The 20201-nt window shown below is 50.9% G+C and overlaps 1 protein-coding gene across 3 annotated transcripts in view; it reads left to right on the top strand.

Moving 5' to 3' along the window:
* Positions 1–20201, top strand: part of FBLN5 (fibulin 5) — an 80440-nt gene that overhangs the window by 48683 nt on the left and 11556 nt on the right. For all 3 annotated transcript variants that reach the window (XM_060620581.3, XM_078447897.2, XM_060620580.3), the window contains 5 exons: positions 7795–7917; positions 10993–11109; positions 14357–14476; positions 18715–18837; positions 19760–19886. In XM_060620581.3, the coding sequence (XP_060476564.3) occupies positions 7795–7917; positions 10993–11109; positions 14357–14476; positions 18715–18837; positions 19760–19886 (610 nt within the window). The remainder of the gene's footprint in view (positions 1–7794; positions 7918–10992; positions 11110–14356; positions 14477–18714; positions 18838–19759; positions 19887–20201) is intronic.

Below are 20201 nucleotides of genomic sequence, written 5' to 3'. Positions count from 1 at the left end.
TTTTTTATTTTTGAGAAAGAGAAAGAGAGAGACAGAGCATGAGTGGCGGAGGGGCAGAGAGAGAGGGAGACACAGAATCCGAAGCAGGCTCCAGGTTCCGAGCTGTCAGCACGGAGCCCCACGCGGGGCTCAAACTCATGAACTGTGAGATCATGACCTGAGCGAAGTCGGGTGCTCAACCGACTGAACCACCCAGGTCCCCCACCGTCCTTTGTTCTAACTGGCATCTTTTGCACTTTTTGTCATCGCTTTAGGGGCACTATTTCTAAGAACTTAGTTAATATTCAGAAAATTGAGTTTACTCCTAGGAAATCACGCACCCCCGGCAAACTGAAGCGGGGAAGAACTTTGGAAGGCGCACAGTACTTTCGCCCAAGGCATCGCAGCAGTAGGCACTCCAGCACTTACAGGGTGGAATCGAATCATGGATGTTTCTGTACACCAGGAAAGCATCCTGCCTGGCTTAGACTGTGCTACGAACTTGTTTAATAAGACTCTAAAAATCACAGTACTATAGTAACCCGCAGGGTTGATCTTAGAGAAATATCCAGCGAGGAATTGTTGGCTTGATAGTTGAACACTTAAATTCTCTCCTAGCCTCTCTTGAACAGCCTCTTAAACTCTGAGCAGGTTGCACAGATACAGAACGAAGCGCCCTGGGCCAGCAGCAGCGTTGGCATTGCTTGGTTGCATGTTAGAAATGCAGAATCTACCAAACTGGAACCTGCATGTTAGCAAGGTCCTCTCTGACTCGTATGCACATCAAAGTATGTGAAGTGTCGGTCTGGTGTGGCCAGTTCCAGACGTGGTTTTGCACTGGAATCACATAGCTTACTTTAAACAGCTTTCCAAGCCTCAACCCCAGGCATTCTGATCGAGTCAGGTGATTTTCTTGGGTAGCTAGGTTTGGGAACTGCTGGCTTGCACAGGTTCTAAAGTCCTTCTCTGTTGATGGACAAATGGCACGAATTTTAGTCTGTGGAAATCTAGTTTGGGCGCCCTGTTTGTTTGGTTTACAGTCATGGTAATAACTAAAGCCTCATGCCCTTTTAAAAAAAAAATACCACGTCTAGGCTGGTAGTAAGCAGTCTTGGCTCCTTACCGTCAGGACAGTTTGATGCATGGCACTCAAGAAGGAAGATATGTGTCATCCCTTCCTTGGTCCCTGCCCCCCACAACTGCAGTGACCATTCATACGTTGGCAAAAGGTGAATGGGCTTGGCCAATTCACTGCCCATTTTGAAAGCAGCTAAAGTCAGCTGATGTTTTCCAAGCACTCTGATGAAAATAATTACCCAAGACCAAACAATATGATCTCCATTAGTTGCATAGTTGTTTTTTTTTTTTTTTTTTTTTTTTTTTCTGTAGAAGGTCAGAGCTAGAAGGGGCCTTCCAGAACTCTCCTCCCAGCTCTCACTTTATGGGTAGAAAAATAGAATCCACAGAGAAGTTGAAACCTGCCTTCTAGCTGGTTTCATCCAAGAGGAAAGGATTTTTTGTCGTTTAGAAAAACGGAGCACATATTTGTTGCCTAATTAGAGGCGCCATACGAGCAAGCTTTGTATTCTAAGCTTAATATCAAGCATTGGGAAAAGTGCTGTAAACACAGAGAGATCTGGTTCCTAACTATTGCCCAGGACCCATAAGACACATGGAGTGCAGATGTCCTTGGATTTCAACAAGCGAGTTCTCAAACGCTGAGGTCTTTAATTAAGCAGGTGTTTGGGAAGTAGGTCCTGTGTAGCTTCCAGCCTTGGCTGGGCTTGTCTTGCTGAAAAATGGCACTGACCCAGCCCAGCAGCAGGCCTGAAACTGGCTTCAATCGGAGGCGTAGGAATGTGCCATTGTTATTTTCTTTCTTATCAAGCCCCATTAGCTTGAGCAAGGAAGGAACAAAAATGGGCTGGGAAAACATGTTGTTTCACTGGGTAAAAATTTACTACCCAGGAAATGATTTTGCCGTTTCCAAAAAAGGCCTTTGAAAAGGTGTAGTCTTCCAAACTCTTTTGGACGATTTCTCCCAGTGTCACCCAGTGAGAATGTTTCCTTTTGGCTGATGGCCGTTCTCACACAAGAACAGAGACATTCCTCTGTGGTTGTGTACACAGGTTCACAAGGATGACCCATCGCTTGTCCACAGTATTGGAGAACAGAAGACATGGAAAGAAGGAAGAGTCGTAGATGGTGTAGAGATTGGTCATAGTTAGCTGTGGAATTCAGCAAGACACAAATACCCCTAGGCTGCTGGACGTCTGCAATTATGGAGTCATAGATGGACCCACAGATGCCAAAGTGCAGAGGTGGAAGCTGAGACCCCATGAAGGAATGTACCCTACCTTTTTTCACTCTTGTCCCAATCGCCTGCCATGTGTCTACCAGGGAGAGGTCCCCGGCTCTGGCTATGGTTGAACCATTGGACTAATCATGTCTTACTGAGCCCTAGTGCTGTCATCTTGGTGTCTTTGGTGGATCCCAGAACAAAGCCTGTGGAGGCAGGAGCCATGCTTCCCCGCTATCTTTCACAGTTGTTAGAAATAGCGCCTCACTTAGGAAACTAAAATTTCCTGGGCACCTGCTATGTGCCAGCCAGTGGTGATAGGACCTGTGCACAAATACTGTATTTAGCAGAACACCTGAGGATGTGAGAGACTAATGAACTTGCTCAGTAATACTTAGTTATCGAGTGCAGGAGCCTGGATTTACATCCAGCTCTTCCTCCCCCCGAAGTTATTTTTTTTACCCATTAGCCCTTTCTGGGGAGGTCTCGGCCCTTCGGTCTTTTTTCCTCTTCGGCTTTAGTGCGGGCAGAATGGCTTAGGAAATGTTCTCCCCGTGGGCATGGATGAATCGTTGGGTTTTGTTTTGTTTTGTCTTCCAGTTTTTTAAAAGACCTTTAATTTCAATTAGAACACGTACCGTGAACACAGTTTAAGTATTTTCCCTTTAACTTTTAGGAATAAATGTGGAAATGTAATAAATATACAACAATAAATAGCTGGCATACATAGGCATATTATTTAATGTTTTTAATGTTTATTTACTTTTGAGAAAGAGTTGGGGTGGGGCGGGGAGACACAGAATCCCAAGCAGGCTCCAGGCTCTGAGCTGTCAGCACAGAGCCTGGCGTGGGGCTCGAACCCACGAACTGTGAGATCATGGCCTGAGCTGAAGTCGGACGCTTAACTGACCGAGCCACCCAGATGCTCCCATATGCATAGTATTTGTACACAAACCGATTTATTACACAATTTATGGCAGTACATTTAGCCTGTTATGCCTGCCTTTAGATCTCTTTATATAATAACCTGCGAGTTAACACTAAGAGTTGTGGCTCTTCCTCCTGGTGTTTCTTGAGTCAGCCTGAAGGAGCGCATTCGTTTTGTCATTTGGGTCGTCTGCCAGTGGTCTTCTGATGTCTTGAGGTCAGTTTCTCCATCCGCTTCCTCCATTCTACTTGGCAGACATCCTTTATTCACACTGTCTCAGCACACCTGCCCACGTGAAGCTGTCTGTCTGGCCGGGGACGTGGGACATAGTTGGCCATATGAAGTCCTCAGTGAGTGTCCCTAATATGCGGGCCTCTGTCCTAAGGCCTGGGAGCCCAGTCCAGCCTGCAGCCTCCTGAGAGGGGGTCAAGGGGGTGACTGACTTTGGTGACTTTCCCAAGTGAGCAGTTGTTTCAGATTGAGGATGTTTTCATTGAAGGCCACTCCGGGGATGTCGGAAGGAAGAGGCGACGGCTCGGACAAAGCTGCCCGGGTCAGCGGAGCTGTGCCACTCACTGCAGAGGGCAGTTGCTTCCCGGGCAGGTACAGTTCTGGGCTTCAAACTGCCGCCAGGTTCTGGAGAGGTGAGCGAGCTCTCTCCTCCAGTGGCTGGGGCGCGGGCTGCCTGGACAGTGGTGGACGTTGCCCCGCCTGGGGAGGGATGAGTCACGGTTGATCTGGTGGAATCCTCCTGGTGCCCAGGCAGCTGACCGGGCCACAGCTCCCAGGAGTGAGGCAGAGAGTGCACAGAGGCCTCTAAGCAGAGTCTCCTTCCGGGAACGACGGGGCTAGAGGGCTCTACTCAAGGCCAGCTCTCCCAAATAGCCTGGAGGTTTGGGAGGACACACACACACACACACACAGCCACAGCAGAAAAAAAGAATGAATGAGTGAATGAGTGCAAGATGGCTGAATGGACCCGGCGTTCTTTCTTAGGAGTCTCTTCCTGAATATCACACAGGAAAGGAAATAGCAGGCATGATTTGCATCCGCGGATAATGACACTTTACTCAGGTTGCTGTAACTTGTACTTTTCCACTGATGCAGAAAAGGAAGCTTTGCCAAAGAATGTCCTTGGAGTGGCTCAACGTATTTTTCCTTCTGTTATTTAAGTCAAATGTATTTAATGTAAGCAATTCAGCTGTGAGCTGGAATGTGTGATGAGTCTTTCAGCCTCGGGTGGAACCTCACAGCGAGAACATTCTAGTTTCTGCTCCACCAGGTGTATAAACCGATGGTGGTTTTCGGTGGGGTCGATCGCTGATTGCCTTTAAAGTCCACACACCGAAATGGTCTTATCGGCCGCTGGCTGGGGAAACTTGTTGGGGCTTAAAGGCATTGATGTTCATTATTCGTGTGTTCGTTCATTCATTCACCAGATAATTACTGAACATTTACTATGGACACGGCATTACACCAGGTACGTTCTGAGCGTATAAAGACAAGACACACCCTCCAAGAGCTCCAGGGATTTATAGGGTTCTCGAAAATACGTACGTATTGACAATCCACTCAGTGAGCGAGTGAAAGTTGAAAATACAGTTTTTCGAATGTACATCAACAGAAGTGGACCATCACGAAGTTAATTCTTTAACCCAGTAAAAGTGGTGGAGTTGCTTTTTTTTTTTCCTTTTTTTTTTTTTTTTTGTTAAGACAACGAACTTCAAAGAGGTAGTTTCAGGCCAACATAGCTGCAGATGCCCGTGTGCGTGCCTGCGCATGCGCGCGCCTGTGCGCGGTCAGGTGCCGCGTGCCCTTCTGAGCCGTCTGGTCCCCTGGCGAGTGTTGGGCTTCTCTCTGCGGGGAGTCTGGCGGCCCATTGTGTGCGTCGCGAGCCGCACAAACACAGAGTCTTGGGAACTTGCTACCACCAAGTCTAATGGCTCTTCTTCCCTTGGGTCTCGCTCACCCTTTAATCCCCTCAAGGCAGGAAAAAGAGCGCAGAATTCCTAAGGCGATGTTGTTCCCAGGGTACAATTGCCATCCATCACTCCTCGCCAGAGAAATGTAAATATGCACTGGCCGATAGCGGCATTATTTATTATCATAGTCTTCGATACGGATTTGAGCAGGGGTGGCTGCTCGCCAAGCATTATTCGCTGGTTTCCCTGGGAGGCTTTGCTGGGTGGGCAGAGCTGGGGGTGGAAGGGAGGCCAAGGGCAGAGGCATGAGCTCCTGCAGCCAAGAACAGCTGGGTTTTTGCCACGGAGGCTGCACATCGTCAACGTGTTGGGGTGGAGTGGAGGCGGCCACCACCTTGGAACCAGGTTCTTGGAGGCCGTGGCGTTCAGCGGCCTGAAGCCTGAATCCACGTGATGCCCAGACACCTGGCGGGCTGGGGCAGGGTGGGGATCGATTGGTGTCATTGGGGTTGATTTGTCGCAGGTGGGTGGCGGATTACGGTGGTGTCGCTTGACCCCGAGAAACTGTTGCTCACCTGGCTGAAGGTTTCACTGAGTCAGTCGTGCCCACTTTCCACGCTTGTAGCCGGCAAAGCTCTGTCCTACACAAAACGCTGTCCTCAAGGAATTCACACTTTGGGGCCCTAGGCGCCCCCCACAGTCTGCAGTCTGCAGTGTCAAGAGGCAGCCAGTTTTCCTCTCCCCAGCCCTTTTTCCTCTTCCAAGTCTGCCAGCTCCCTTCTGAACCTGCCTGGGCCTGGGTAGTGTGACCGCTGCCATAGCTGCATAGAGGGATTTGGAGTCAGGTGGGAAGGGAGCTGGGCTCAGCTCTTGGCTTGGTACTTATCTGCTCTATCAGTGCAGTTTTCCCATCTGTGAGATGGGCGTCATGAGGCCCCCTCATAGGGCGATGGTGAGAATAAATATGGTAGCGTATGTGAGGTGTCATATCTGCACATAATACATGCAGACTACACACTCACACGACATATACAGACTACATTTGCCTTCTACGTATGTACATGACATACACGCGTGACCCACGCCGACTACATGTGCACACGACATACGTAACATATGTGTACCACATATGCACACTGCACGTGCTCGGTGAGTACCTTTTAATATTATTTCCAACCGTGCGTGGTCCCTTTGGAGGAGGCAAGGGAAGATGCGGATGGGCAAACCCCAAGTGCAGTAATAAGGGAAGCAAACGGAAGGTGCCCTGCGAAGGTACAGACAGAGAGGGGAGGTTGACCGAGGAGAGGGGTTGGTGCTGGGCCAGGCGGATCCAGGGCGCTCGGTGGATCCTGTGCCGGGAATGAACAGATGAATGTTTAGGGAAAGTGTCCTTCTCCGGATCCAAGTGAGAGTGTGGCGTCGGGAACGCTCCCCCCTAAAGTGCAGCGCGGGGACAAAGGGCAGGAGGATTTGTTGCAGTTACGACAGTTTTGAGTGCTGAGTGTGTACGTCGGAGGTCTTGAGGGATGTGACCGTGGATGTAGTTTGCTCTCTAGGCTCTGAAGCTCTCGATTAAGGAGAAGGGGCTGACTGCCCACTGCCAGACGGACAGCCATGGGCATGTAGCCATGCAGGGAACTCCAGTGCTGAGCCGAAGGCAGCAAGAGATCAGTCCCAGGAGCTCTGGAGCGGAGGGAAGGCCGGAAGCCTCCGTGAAGCTTCCTGAAGGTGCAGGAGCCCCACGCCGAAGGATTTTCGTGGATAGATACAATCAAGTGGTTCCACTACTAGCTTCTTTTGACAGGAGATGTTTGTTTTTCTTCTGTTCTCAGAGGTGTTTCTCACGCAGGTACACAACAGACCCCTGTTTAACACATGCATGAATAAGCCCAAGACAAAATGTGTTTCTTTTTTCTTTATTGATTTAAAAAAAAGGGTTTTTTTTAGTGTTTATTTTACGGAGAGATAGAGAGACAGAGTATAGGCGGGGGAGGAGCAGAGAGAGAGGGAGACACAGAAGCGGAAGCAGGCTCCAGGCTCTGAACTGTCAGCACAGAGTCCAGCGTGGGGCTCAAACTCACATACCCTGAGTTCATGCCCTGAGCTGAAGTCAGCTGCTCAACCGAAAAATAAAATAAATGTTTTATTTATTTTTGAGAGAGTGCAAGTGGGGAGGGGTGGGGAGAGGGGGACAGAGGATCGGAAATGGGCTCTGCACGGACAGGCTGACAGCAGCAAGCCCGATGTGGGGCTTGAAGTCACAAACGGCGAGATCATGACCTGAGCCCAAGTTGGATGCTCAACCGAATGAGCCACCCAGGTGCCCCAGACAAAATGTGTTTCCAAATCAAGTAATGGTTATTATCAAGGTGACCTGCTTTCAGAAAGCGATGGGACAGGATGTCAGAAGAGTCCCCAAGGATATGTGGTCTCTTCTTGGCTATTTTCTTTCATGGATATCTGGGGAGAAGACTAGGTCTACTCCCTCCAAAAGGGTCAGTGTCTCCTAATGGTATCCCTCAGGGAGGTGCATCCTTTCCTTGGATGTAACTCATGGACATTATCACCTTCTTCCCAGAAGGACAAGCAAGCAGCTGGCAACTCTGGTGGCTCCAGAGCTCTGGATAAACGTAGCTGACATTCTTTGGAATATGTCTGTGTTACAGATGTGGACGAGTGTGCAACGGATTCTCACCAGTGCAACCCTACCCAGATTTGCATCAACACCGAAGGAGGGTATACCTGCTCCTGCACTGATGGCTATTGGCTTCTGGAAGGCCAGTGCTTAGGTAACAGCTCTCTGGGGCTCACAGAAACTCTTGGAAGTGAATGGTTGCCAGGGGTACTGGGAAATGGGGGCCTAACTGGGTGGTCCACGGACAGTGGGATTTTCTTGGGGCGGGAGAGGTAGAAGGCTATTCAGCTCGCGTGTAGCACTGCCCGTTCAAACCAGTTGTGATCATCACGGTCAAATGCCATTATCAGAGTTTTTGACTGTAATGTTTAAGGGCTCGTATTCATTTTACCTAGACCTGCCTCCTGCCTTCAGGAAGTTTGTGGAAGTGAGGGTTATTCTATTTTAGTTAGAAATCCTGCTAAGGGAAGGGAACACTTCTTAGTCACAGAAATGTTCCAGGTCTCAAATGTGGCTCGGTAGATTCTAACACCCCCTCCCAATACCCACCCCACGAGTTGTGGTCTTTTTACTCTTAAGGACTCAGTCGTCACCAATTGAGAATTTTGTCCCTTGCCATTGGCATCTGCTCTATGATCTCTCTGTTTATTTTTACTGGAGGGTGATTTTCTTTTCTTCCGCTCTGGTTTTTTGGTTTAGCCAAGTGAATGAATTCATAGCAATCTCTAGCTGTCACTTCAATTTCTATTTCTAGGGTGTGATTTCTATGCTGTGTTTTCTTGGAAAAGCCCTACCAGTTTAAGTTCTCTAAGACACTGTTCTGTTGCCCAAAAGTCAGTCCTGGAGGAGCTGAGAAGCAAATCCAAACAACATCATGGAAACAAAAAAAAAGAAGAGGGTTCTTTTTTTCCAAGACTCTCTTGATTAAGACTTGAGTGTTGGTCTGCTCTAGAGCTCTGCAGCATCTTTGGGGCCGATAAGCCAGACTGGACTTGGCTTGTTCTCTTTTCCAGCCATGCGCCAAAACGCTGGCAGCACATGGCATTTGTGAATATGAGGGTCGCTGTGCGTTTTAACCAACCTCAGCTATTCTGGAAAATTTGATGCCACTGATTTGAACATAAGCAGATCAGTGTGAGTGAGTTATTTGTACAGGAACTTAATATGTCGACTCTCAGAGCTGGAAGGGATGTTAGATATTATGTCATCCAACTTTTATAGAGTTGGAAACTGAGACTCAAAGAGGGGGAACGTTTTGAACAAGGCGAGCTGGGTCTAAAATCTGGCTCCTCTCAGGCCAGTTTTTTCCGTCACAAGGGGGCGCTGGAGAGGCCCAGGTGATGGGAACACAAGCCCCGTCCTAGAGCCCTTAGGGCCAGGTAACTGGGACATTTACCTCCTTGGGAGGGCTGTTCTCTTCCACCAGGGCCTGAAGCTTAGGGAGACATGCTCCTGGGGGCCTAACGTGGTGCCACATGTGCAACCCGCTCACACTTCACATCTGAAGTGAAGGCCTTTCCTAATTGTGGTTGACCTCATGCCTCCTCCTGGCCAAATTCTTTCTCTTTCCAAACCCAAGTTCCACAGTCATATACCACCCGTCCTGTGCACCTTTGGAGACATTGCTTTTGCAGAAAAATGAGGGGCTGGGGGCTGCCTTTCCTCCAAGGTACCCCTGGGCAGAGGATGCCCTCCCCACTCCCTAACCCCCACCACTGCCTCCCTGGCCTTGGCGGCGTGTCCCAGTGCACCCTGGGAAAGTTGGGCCCAGCAACTGCACAAGTCAGTGTGCTTTCCAAGCAGGATCTGCAGCGCTCTCCATGGGCAGTGGGGTGGGCCAGGTTAGAAGTAGCTGCGACTCAGAGATGACTCAATCACAAGGGCAGGGCACAGGCTCTGAGGTGGGCTGAACAACTGAACAATAGGTAAGATGGAGATGGGGTCCTTTCTGGCAGTAGGTGGTAGAAACCAGGTACGGAGACAGATTCTGGGCTGGTCTCCAGAGCCCTGGATGGACAACGGTTCCAAAGGAACTGGGGTCCCAGGAGAGAACATTTGGGGGAGGTGGGGGTAAGTAAGGACCAGTTACGGCTACAGTCAGATCAGCTGGTCCCAGCAGGTATTATATAGGTGGGGACTTGGTTTCCACCTATAGGCTTCTTTCAAGGCATCCCATCTCACAGGAGGGAATTCTCTTGCCCATCAGCCCATTAACTTGGAGTATTGGGAAGTGCTTTCCCAATGACATCAGGCTCCCCATTGACTGGTACATGTCAGCAGGGAGGGCATACTGCCCAGCTCTGCTAAAAGGATCCATTCACCCACAGAGCCGCTTGCTCAGGAAAGGCCAGCCATGGCTCGGAAGGGACATGTTTATCCAGAGTTTTATGTCTGCTCTGGTGCAAGGAGGAGATCCAAGGCGAACTCTGGCATCCTCGTGTTACTGGATTCATAGGTCTCTAGACGGCCCTGCTGCCCTGCCTTTCCTGGCCTACACTCACTCTTGTTCCTGAGAGGGAGACAGAGTCATTGCGGTTTTTTTTTTTTTTAAGTTTATTTAGTTACTTGGCAGGGTGGGCGAGAACGTGAGTAGGGGAGGGGCAGAGAGAGAGAATCCCAACTAGGCTCCATGCTGTCGGCTCGGAGCCCGATGTGGGGCTCGAACTCATGAACCGTGAGATCGTGACCTCAGCCGCTATCAAGGGTCAGACGCTTAACTGACTGAGCCACCCAGGCACACCGAGACAGATTTATTGTTAATAGAGCTGGCACACAACCTATGGGAGCAAGGCTATGGATTCCTCTTACACTTGAAGCCAACTTGTCTCTTCCCAGGGCAGTGGGAGGTTTCTATAGAATCCTAGATTTGATTCTCCACGTTGGATACATTTTAGCATTGAATGTTGGAGTTGGATAAAAATCTCGGAGCTTGCCTTGCCCCACATCCCAGCCTAAGCAGATATTTCTTCTATAGCTTTTCGGGTTCAGGTGTTCATGGGACTGAGATGGGGCAGGAAAGGTTAGAAAGGTAGATTGAGCCTTAGCCCCGGAGGGTATCACCACCCCCAACACTCAGTTGGTCGGTACTGTCTTCTCTTTACTTGCCCTTCCCTTCCCTTGGCGGTCCTGCTCCAGGAGAGATGGGCCATAATGATGCCAATGGTGATGCCGGGTGTGGCACTGGTGATTGAGGAGAGATGTCTCACCTTGCTAGCGTTTCTCCTTCCAGACATTGATGAATGTCGCTATGGCTACTGCCAGCAACTGTGTGCGAACGTTCCTGGATCCTATTCCTGCACCTGCAACCCCGGTTTTACCCTCAATGAGGATGGAAGGTCTTGCCAAGGTAAGTGATGCAGATGATAACTTGCACACGATGCAAAGCACTAGACGCTGTCTTCTTCGGAATCTGACAGTTTACGTGGTTGGTGCATATTCCTACTTGGTGTCACCGTGTACCCCTCCCGGGTTCTTACAGAAACCTGAGATCCGGACGGAGGTTATGGGAAATATCTCAAAAAGTGCTCTGAGTATGGCTGAGATGAGAACCACGGTCATCCATCAGTTGGGGCTTGTGCTTTCATGGATTTGCTTCTCTCTGTGCGTCTACTTCCTGGAAGTTGGCCTGCCAGCTTTCCAGGCTAATCAGAAATGTTCACGCGTGTCCGGTGGCCTGAGTTCAGTTCCTGATGTGCAAGAGGGGTGGTCAGAAAGGGCATCTGACCTCCGATGCATTCCCATATAGACTCTGTGCAGGGCTTTCACAGGCAATTTTCATGCCTCTCCCTCCAATGTTGCCTACAGCCTACGCTGGGAGGGCCTGCTCCTTAGCAGAGAGTCCAGGGGGGATGATGATTGCCTCCTCCGATGCAGTGTTTCGCACAAAACCGGAATGAAACAAAGGCATTTTCTGGGTTTTATAGGATCCCTTCAAATACTGATAAGAAAAACAAGCTGCATGCCTACTGCAGTTTCTTCTGCTCAGGAAGTGACTGGGGGCCCAAGGCCCAAGGAATTAGCGCAAGTCCTGCCCGGCCCCCGGCCCCGCCCCGGCCCCCACCCAGGCCTCCGGTCCCTGGCAGCTGCCCCTCCATCCAGGGTGGAGGCGGTGCCGGGGCCTCAGAATGAGGTCTTTGTTTGGAACCCGCCACCAGGTTTTGCAGGGCCCATGTCCTTGTCACACCATTTGAGGTCTGGCGGGCAGGCTCCCGGCCAGCTAGTCGGGGGAATATCATGTTTCCATTCATTTAATCATATCTAAATCATTGAGTAAACAGGAAGGCCTCAGCGCTTAAAGGGTCTGATCCTGGATTCTTTGTAAGCCTTTCTCTCCAGAACTGGTTCTGCTAATTGTTCCAAGAAGTCTCGGCTGTGTTCCTCTTGCCAGGGGAGGTAATTTTCTCCCAATAGAGCAGGGGCCCTTCTCTCCCACCGGAGCAGGGAGAAGGCTGCCTGGCTCCCTTGCCGCTGCGACGAGTGACATAAGGCAGCCGCGGGCTTCTCCGTGCCCAGACCGGGGGGTGGTAGCGCCCGCCCAGGTTTCCCCAGAGACTGGCAAGGTGCATCAGCATCTCGTAAGGAACAGCCGTGCTCAGCAGAGCCAAAAGGGCCTCTCAGGGACAGGCCTGTGACAAGGAGCAGATAATACACCTGGCACGTGCCAGGTGCCGTGGTGCGGAAAAGCCTGGACACGGGCACCCAGCCCCCGGGATGTTGCATCAGCAGGGGCCACGGGTGTACAGGATGTTACCTACGCCGTTGAGCTCTTGTCCTGACGCCTCATGCAGGGAAGGCTGCTGTGCACTCTTCAAAGCAGTGACGCCTCTGTTAACCTCACTGAACCCCAGCAATAGCCTTAGGGGACAGGTACGGCAGGTGTGTGTGACCATGCCTTGCAGATGAGGAAGTCGAAGCTCAAAAACGTGAAGCCACTTGGCCGAAGTCACGCAGCCAGGTGGTGGCAGAGTTGAGAGAACCGAGGCTTCAGCCTTCCCGTCCAGCGAGTCAGAGTGGGGTGTGGCCTGCTCCACATGATTCACAGGGGCACTTGTGCGTGTGTGGATCCTGGGGGCTGGCAGGCAAGTGCAGCCGGGGCCCAGGGGGCAGCGTCCTGTGGGCCCTGTTGCTCTGCAGAGGCAGCTGAGAGCTGCAGGAGGACAAGACCCGAGCTCACTCGTATTGGCGTGGTCAGCGAGTGGCCGGGAGCCAAGGACACCGGCCCTAATACTCGGCGGTGCCGTCCTGCCTGGACTTGACTCAAACACTCACCGCCATGGTGTTTCCAGGCTGCCAGGGCACAGAGCCTCCAAGCTCTGTTGGGGAGAATGGTACCTTGTGGACCCTCCCTGCAGAGCCCTGTTTTTCCCCCTCTGAAAGTTCTGAGGATACCAGGAAGCAGGCGCTGTGTGGGCATGGGATTAGCCCTCCCTGTTAAGAAAAGCTTTTCAAGCTGTTGCCGATGAAGGCTTTTCACTCTGAAAACACTCACATCTCTATTCAGAGCCTTGAGAGGTTTACCTGGACTTTGAAGGGGATAGAAATGCTCTCAGCTGGAACTTTGGTCATTGGCATATCGGGCTTGGGAGAGGGTGTGCTTAAATCAAGTCAGCCAGTGCCAGTGCAGAAAAGGGCTCCTTCCTGCCCCTCCCCTCACCCCGATGAGTTGTGCAGAATAGTTTGTTGATATCATGGAAAGCCCTCTGACTCAAGTTCCGGCTCCAGCTGTGCTCCTGTTAGCTTGGGAACTTGGGCGCATCTCCCAACCTTAAAACAACCTTAAAATTGTTGATGTATAATTGGTGTACAATAACCTGCGCTATTAAAGGTTCGTTATTCCATTACCTTTGATGTATGTATCCCCCCATGCAGCCATCACCACGCTCAAGGTGATGAAATACTCCATTATGTAAAAGTTTCCTTGTGCTCCTTTGTGGTCCCTTCCTTAACCCCCCGAACCTGTAACATGGGGCAGTGGCCCCAAAGCTGGGTTGTTGTAGGGATTCAGTAAGTGTGAGATCTGAGGACCCCGCCTCTAGGTAACTTATTACCTCCCAAATGCCCCATCTCCAAATATAGTCACATTGGGGGTTAGGGATTCAACCTATGAATTTTGGGGAGGGACATAATAAGGTCCATAGCAATCACAGAGTTATTAGAGTTGTCATGGTTACTTACCTGTTTACTGAAAAGTTTAGAGTCAGTAGTGAGAGAAGAGGGAATCGGTGATATAATGCAGGAGATGAGAGGGCAAAGCAGATATTGCCTGGAAATTCCTGTGGGTGAGCCTTGGGGAGTAGACTGACTAGGAGGGGTGTGTGTGTACATGCATATGCATGGATATGGTGTATGTACAAGTTGTTTCTGCCCTTCCCAACTTGTGAGCAAGGAGGGGCATGTGGATGGAGACCCTGGTCCTTCGGTGAAAGCTCTGGGGTCTGAGCTCTGAATGTGAGAGATCTTGGGTGGAGATACTTGGCCCCTGTGAATCTGGTCTCCCAGCGCCGGTAGATTTTGTTGCGAGTGCATTTTCTGCCTGGTCATTGGGGATGTTCTGTTGTGGGAATGCTCAGTGACGTGCTTTTCTTTTCCCGTAGATGTGAACGAATGTGCAACTGAGAACCCATGCGTGCAAACTTGTGTCAACACCTATGGCTCTTTCATCTGCCGCTGTGACCCAGGATATGAGCTTGAGGATGACGGTGTTCATTGCAGTGGTAATGGGCTTTGGCATTTGGAGACTTCCATCTGTATTAGGGGTCCAGGGGTGGGGGGGTCAGAGGACAAGGGCTTCCTTTACAGGTGTTTCCTCTCATTTCACAGACACATATCCAGTTTGGGGACATTTCTTAGTGCGGTGGGGTCACAACCACACAAAGCAGAGATGAGTCACTTCCTGAAAGGTGGAGTAGAGTCCCCTCCCTTGTCATTTGACCCCTAATGCAAAATCTGACGGAGCTGCCTTTTAGGGTCTGACATGGGGTTGAAGAGGGAAAAGAGTGACCCAATGTTGTGTGTTGGTTTGAAGTATCTATGCCTACCCAGCACTGACAAGTCCTGGGGATCGCATACATTGTACTTGTAGAGTGAAGTGACTTGAAATAATAGCATATCTCCCAGGGTAGGGTTGGCAGGGGCACTGAGTGGAATGAGATCATATACGTAAGTGAAAATGCTTTGCGAACTTCTAAAATCTCTACAAATAACGAATCAGTTCCTAGCTCCAGGCCTGGCACACAGCATGCGTACAATCAAGAGTCCTCAAATCAATGAATGAATGATTGAATGTTGAATGAATTAATTCTTAACAATTTGTGAGAACTTAGATGTGGTGACTTCGCTGACCTTTTACAAATTCCTTCCAGGACCCAGAAGCTACGATTCTCTGCCAGGGCTTTCTTGCGGACTCCATTACAATTTTCTTACTAAAACTTGTGACAAGAAAGTTGTAAACTCTTGCAAACTCCTTGAGAACAGGGATGACATTTTACTCCTATAAATCCATGTAGCATCCTGCATGGAGCCACGTATGTGCTCTTTCTTTCGTTCTTCCTTCTTTTTCTTCTTTCCTTGTTTTTTGGTAAACACTGGATTAAAGTAAACTCCATTGCATCGACTTTTGGCATCATGAGCCGTTGTGAATTAGCACGGCTCAAATTAACGCTGCTTCGCCGTATTCTTCAAAATAAGCGAACCATACCCTAGGGCGTGAAAATCTTTTTGTCCCACTGAATGGAAAGTTTCCTAATCCCGGGTTTCATTGTGACAGGAACTGACCCAGGTCATGAATGGGACTTGTGTGGTAGCCTCACTGAGGCCCGGGGTGTTCTAGGGACAGAGTACTCTGAACAAACGAGCAACCTCTCCCTGGGGCCCGGAAAGCCAGAGCCGTGAGGAGGCAGTTACAGAGAGCCTCAGACGGATTAAATGTCAGTCCCAGAAACTAATAAAATACCTTCAGGCATGAAAAGCTACTTTCTTCCTAGATTTCAGTTCCTCCTATGGCACTCCTTGGGGGAATCTGGGCCAAGGGACTAAGAGGGAGAAAGTTTAGCATCATGAGATGGGATTAGTTGTTTCTCCAAAAGTCCCTGCACATCCACAGGTGTATACTGACCATCTCTGGAGGGGGTATAGTAGAGCGACTGGAGCCAGATGGAGCTGGGTTCAAATTCTAGCTCTGCTGTTTAGTGCTTTCCTTGGCCACGTCACTCATGTGGTCCTAAAGATTAAAAAAGCTGGCGCCGAGGCACCTGGGTGGCTCAGTCCATTTCAGCATCCGACTTCAGCTCAGGTCATGATCTCATGGTTTGTGAGTTCGAGCCCCACACCAGGCTCTCTGCTGTCAGCACAGAGCCTGCTTCAGATCCTCTGTCCTCCTTGCTCTCTGGCCCTCTCCCACTGGTTGTCTTTCTCTTTCTCTCTCTCTCAATATAAATACATAAACTTAAAAAAAAAAAACTGGTGTACCTAAGCATCGTTCCATATTAATTTATTTTCTCTGTCAGTGTAAGAGACTTCTGGCTTTTCAGAGAGTTTACATCCTTGGTGGTTTGGCAGGGATTTTCAGTTGACTCATTTTACCCTAAATGGCCATCTTCTCCTCCACACTCACCATGAAGTGCCCACTTTCCTAAGACTTAGAGTGACTCCTGGCCACCTCAGGCTTTAATGTTGGCTCGGGATAACAGTGGGACACAGGGAGTTTGTTTTCTGTCCCTTCCTACTTACCCTCTTTCTTTCTTCTTTCTTTCTTTCTTTCCTTCTTCCCCCCTCCCTCCCTCCCTCCTTCCTTCCTTCCTTCCTTCTTTCCTTCCTTCCTTCTCATTTCCCCCCAGGAACTGTGACTCCCGGTGCTGTCACAGCTAGTGTGGCCCCTCTGTACAGCACCAGCCCTTTCCTGGCTGTGTCCCTTATCTCTTGGGGACTTGCTAAACTGAGCTAATCCTGGAAACCATGGCGGGTTCGCATGAGTGAAAAATGGCCTCAAGGGTGCTCCTGGCCAGAAACCAGGCTTGGACTTCAGCTTTTTTGGTGGAGATTGGAGCCACAGCCCTAGTAAAGTCTGGGGATTGCAGACCCCAAGATAAACTGAGTGGGCCTATTAGGGACCCTCCCCAGCCAACAGGAGGTGGGGGCACGTGCTGCCCTCTCCATCTGCCCTGGGGCCAGTCCTGCTCAGGGGAGGCCCCCAACCTTAGGACCCCTCAAATCCACCGATTTTAAGTCCTGAGCGGGATCGCTCAGGGAGACACCGCAGCACGGTGTTGACCAGTGTAGGAGGTCACAGCTGGCTGGCTGGCCAGCTTCATGTCCGAGATTTACTGCTTCCTCCTTATGTGTAAGTTGTTACCTAACTCGTTAGTCAAGTTACCTGACTTCGGTAAGCCTCCATTTTTCCTCTGTTCAATGTAGCTAATAATAACACTTCCCTCATAGGGCTGAGGTGAGGATTAAATAAGATGAGGCGTGGGGCACCGGCCGGCTCGGTCTGCGGGGCGTGCGACTCTTGATCTTTGGGTTGTGAGTTCAAGCCCCACGTTGGGTGTAGACATTACTTAAAAGTAAAATCTTAAAAAAAAAAAAAAAAATAGTAAGATGAGACATGGGAAGGATTTAAGCCAGCACTTGGTGCATAGCAAGCGCTTGACAGCTTCAGGCTTTACTCCCGCCTCTCCCAGAGGTATGAGCAGAATCTACTGTCTGTTGTGATGGGCTGGGGCCCGAGGCCTGAGACCCTACGAGGTCCCCGGGGGAGCAGGGGTGGGGTGGGCTGGGGCGGGGCGGACAGAAGCACGTCCTACCTCATGAGCGTGCTTTAACTTTCCACATGCACGTCCGGTTCTGCCGGCTCCCAGCCCACTGCCCGGAGACCCCTGGGAGAGCTGGGAAGGAGTTGTTCCTCCTGCGACGTGAGAGGCTTAGGCGACACCAGGATTATCCCGCGGTGGGGAAGCCGCCTCGTTTGCCCGGACACCGTCCCTGGGTCATTCCGGCCACCGGCGGTCTGTGAGCGAGAGAGCAATCCGAGGACATGTCACATGGGGAAGCTGGGGAAAGCAAGTTTTCGGGAAACAATAAATGAAAGAAAAACATGTTTTCTTTGGCGCGCTCGACGAACGAGGCTCAGATGGGGCTCTGCTGCCAAACTCCGTGTGTGAGGAGGGCTGGCCCTTCTAAGACGCCCTCTTCTGCATCAGCTGCCCCGGCCTATGTGTTCGATGGCTGCTCCTCCGTGTCGCCACCTCTCTGCAGCCCGGGAGTGGCCCAGCTCCAGGTTCCCACGTGCCGACCACCTCCTGAGGCAGGCGGGCCAGCCAGGGGCGATACGCTGGCCCACCCCACGCCCCTCCAGAGCTTTCTCTTTCAAGGAGGGCTTTGAACACAATGAACTTTCGCCGTAACGCGCATCCCCCGGCCTCCCGGATTCGTCCCTTTGAGTTGGGATTTTCGGAAGCATATTGCTTCTCAACTTCGGGGTGATTAGAGGGCGATCAGCGCTGGTAAGGTTGCCCTTGCAGAAGGCTGGGGGCCAGGGAATGTGGGCTTTTGGGGGCTCTGGGGGAAGAGCTCTGCCGGTAGAAAACTCCGATGGGCAAAAGAATCCCCCCTTCAGAAGTGAAAGTTACATGTACCCGTTGGGCAAAATGAGTCGGTAGTGAGTAGATAACGTAGCTGAGCCAGAGGGAGGAGTGATGGAAGCTTGATGGAGACAGATTTCAGCTCCCTGGGGGAAAGAATCTTCTAGCAGCTAGAGCTGTCCCGTTGTTGGTAGGCTTCCTCAGTAGGTAGTGAGCTCCCTGTCACCTGAGTGTTCGAGAAGTAAAACGGCAACCTGGTAGCCACAAAGCTGTCATGTGCATCAGGAGTGTGTGGGAGTCGGAGGAGATAACCGCTAAGCTCCCACGCCCAGGTGGTCTAATTATAAACAGCAGGTGTGACTTGTCACCCCCAGACATGGACGAATGCAGCTTCTCTGAGTTCCTCTGCCAGCATGAGTGTGTGAATCAGCCCGGCACGTACTTCTGCTCCTGTCCCCCCGGTTACATTCTGTTGGATGACAACCGGAGTTGCCAGGGTAAGGCTGTCCAGGGGGACCTGGCTGGGGGAGGTGTCAGGTGGGGCTGGCTCAAGGGGTCACCTGGAGGTCTTCACCTGGGGGAGGTGGCAGGGATGAGGGCAGGAGTAGGTTCCGGTGGCTCCCAGAGCGGCAGGCTGTGGCCAGGCTGTGTGGCTCCCCCCACCCCCGGGCAGATCTCTGCATCCCCAAGACTCCTTGTGGCCTGGCCCCCTTCACGGACCACGGTCCAGCCCTTCTCATGGGCCCTGGAGGGCAGCCCAGTTAGTGTTTCTCTACTGATTTCCTAGAAAATGGATGGCAGGGGAACTTCACACATCAGACTGCTGTGTCCCCCAAAGGGTCAGGACCCCCAGATGGTGAAGGGGTAGGTCTTACTCTTCAGATTGGCCACTTGGGCTGATTCCCAGCCTCATGGTCACCCAGTGGGGCCAATGGAGAGGCTGGTGGCTGAGCCGTTGACCCATTGCAGCTCCTTGAATCTACCTTACTGGAACACCAGGCAAGAATTCTCCATAGCCAGGGCTGGGCAATAGAAATATAAAGTCAGCTACAAAGAGGAGCCATACAGCAATAGAAAATAGGAAAAACTACTTTTAAGAATGTATTTTATTTAAGGCAATACATCTACAATATTATCATTCCAACATGTACTCTATGTAAGAACTTTTGAAGAGATAATCACTTTCTTTTTTGTACTGCGTTGTCAAAACCGGTGTGTATTTTCCACTTCCAGCACGTCTCAGTTCGGACTAGCCACCTTTCAAGGGCCCAGTAGCCACACAGTGGCCAGTCGCTATCGTGGTGGACAGTGCAGTTCTCTAGTAAAGACCCAGGCCGCCCCACCCCCGACACCTGGCCAGGAGCCCAGCGCCTTGGAAGCACTGTCCTGCTTCAGCCCCTTGTCTACCCTTCGTTTCAGATATCAACGAGTGCGAGCACAGAAACCACACGTGTAACCTGCAGCAAACTTGCTACAATCTGCAAGGGGGCTTCAAGTGCATTGACCCCATCCGCTGTGAGGAGCCTTATCTTCGGATCAGCGATAAGTAAGTCATTTGGGAAATGGGAATGTGATGAGAGGTCTGGTTCAGCTGCCTGTGTGGTGGGAAAGGAGGGTGCCCCTGCCAGGGAGTCAGGATACTTAGCCTCTTGCCTGCTGGACACACACGGACACACACACACCTTCTGTCCTTGTCTCTTCCTTTTTTTTTTTTTTTTCTATTTTTTTTAAGAAAGAGAGACAGAGCGTGAGCAGGGGAGGGGCAGAGAGAGAGGGAGACCCAGAATCCGAAGCAGGCTCCAGGCTCCCGGCTGTCAGCACGGAGCCCGACGCGGGGCTGGAACTCATGAGCCATGAGACC

The sequence above is a fragment of the Panthera onca genome, chromosome B3, assembly GCF_046562875.1.
Source record: "Panthera onca isolate mPanOnc1 chromosome B3, mPanOnc1 haplotype 2, whole genome shotgun sequence".
Lineage (NCBI taxonomy): Eukaryota > Metazoa > Chordata > Mammalia > Carnivora > Felidae > Panthera > Panthera onca.
This window is presented reverse-complemented; position numbering and strand designations above follow the sequence as displayed.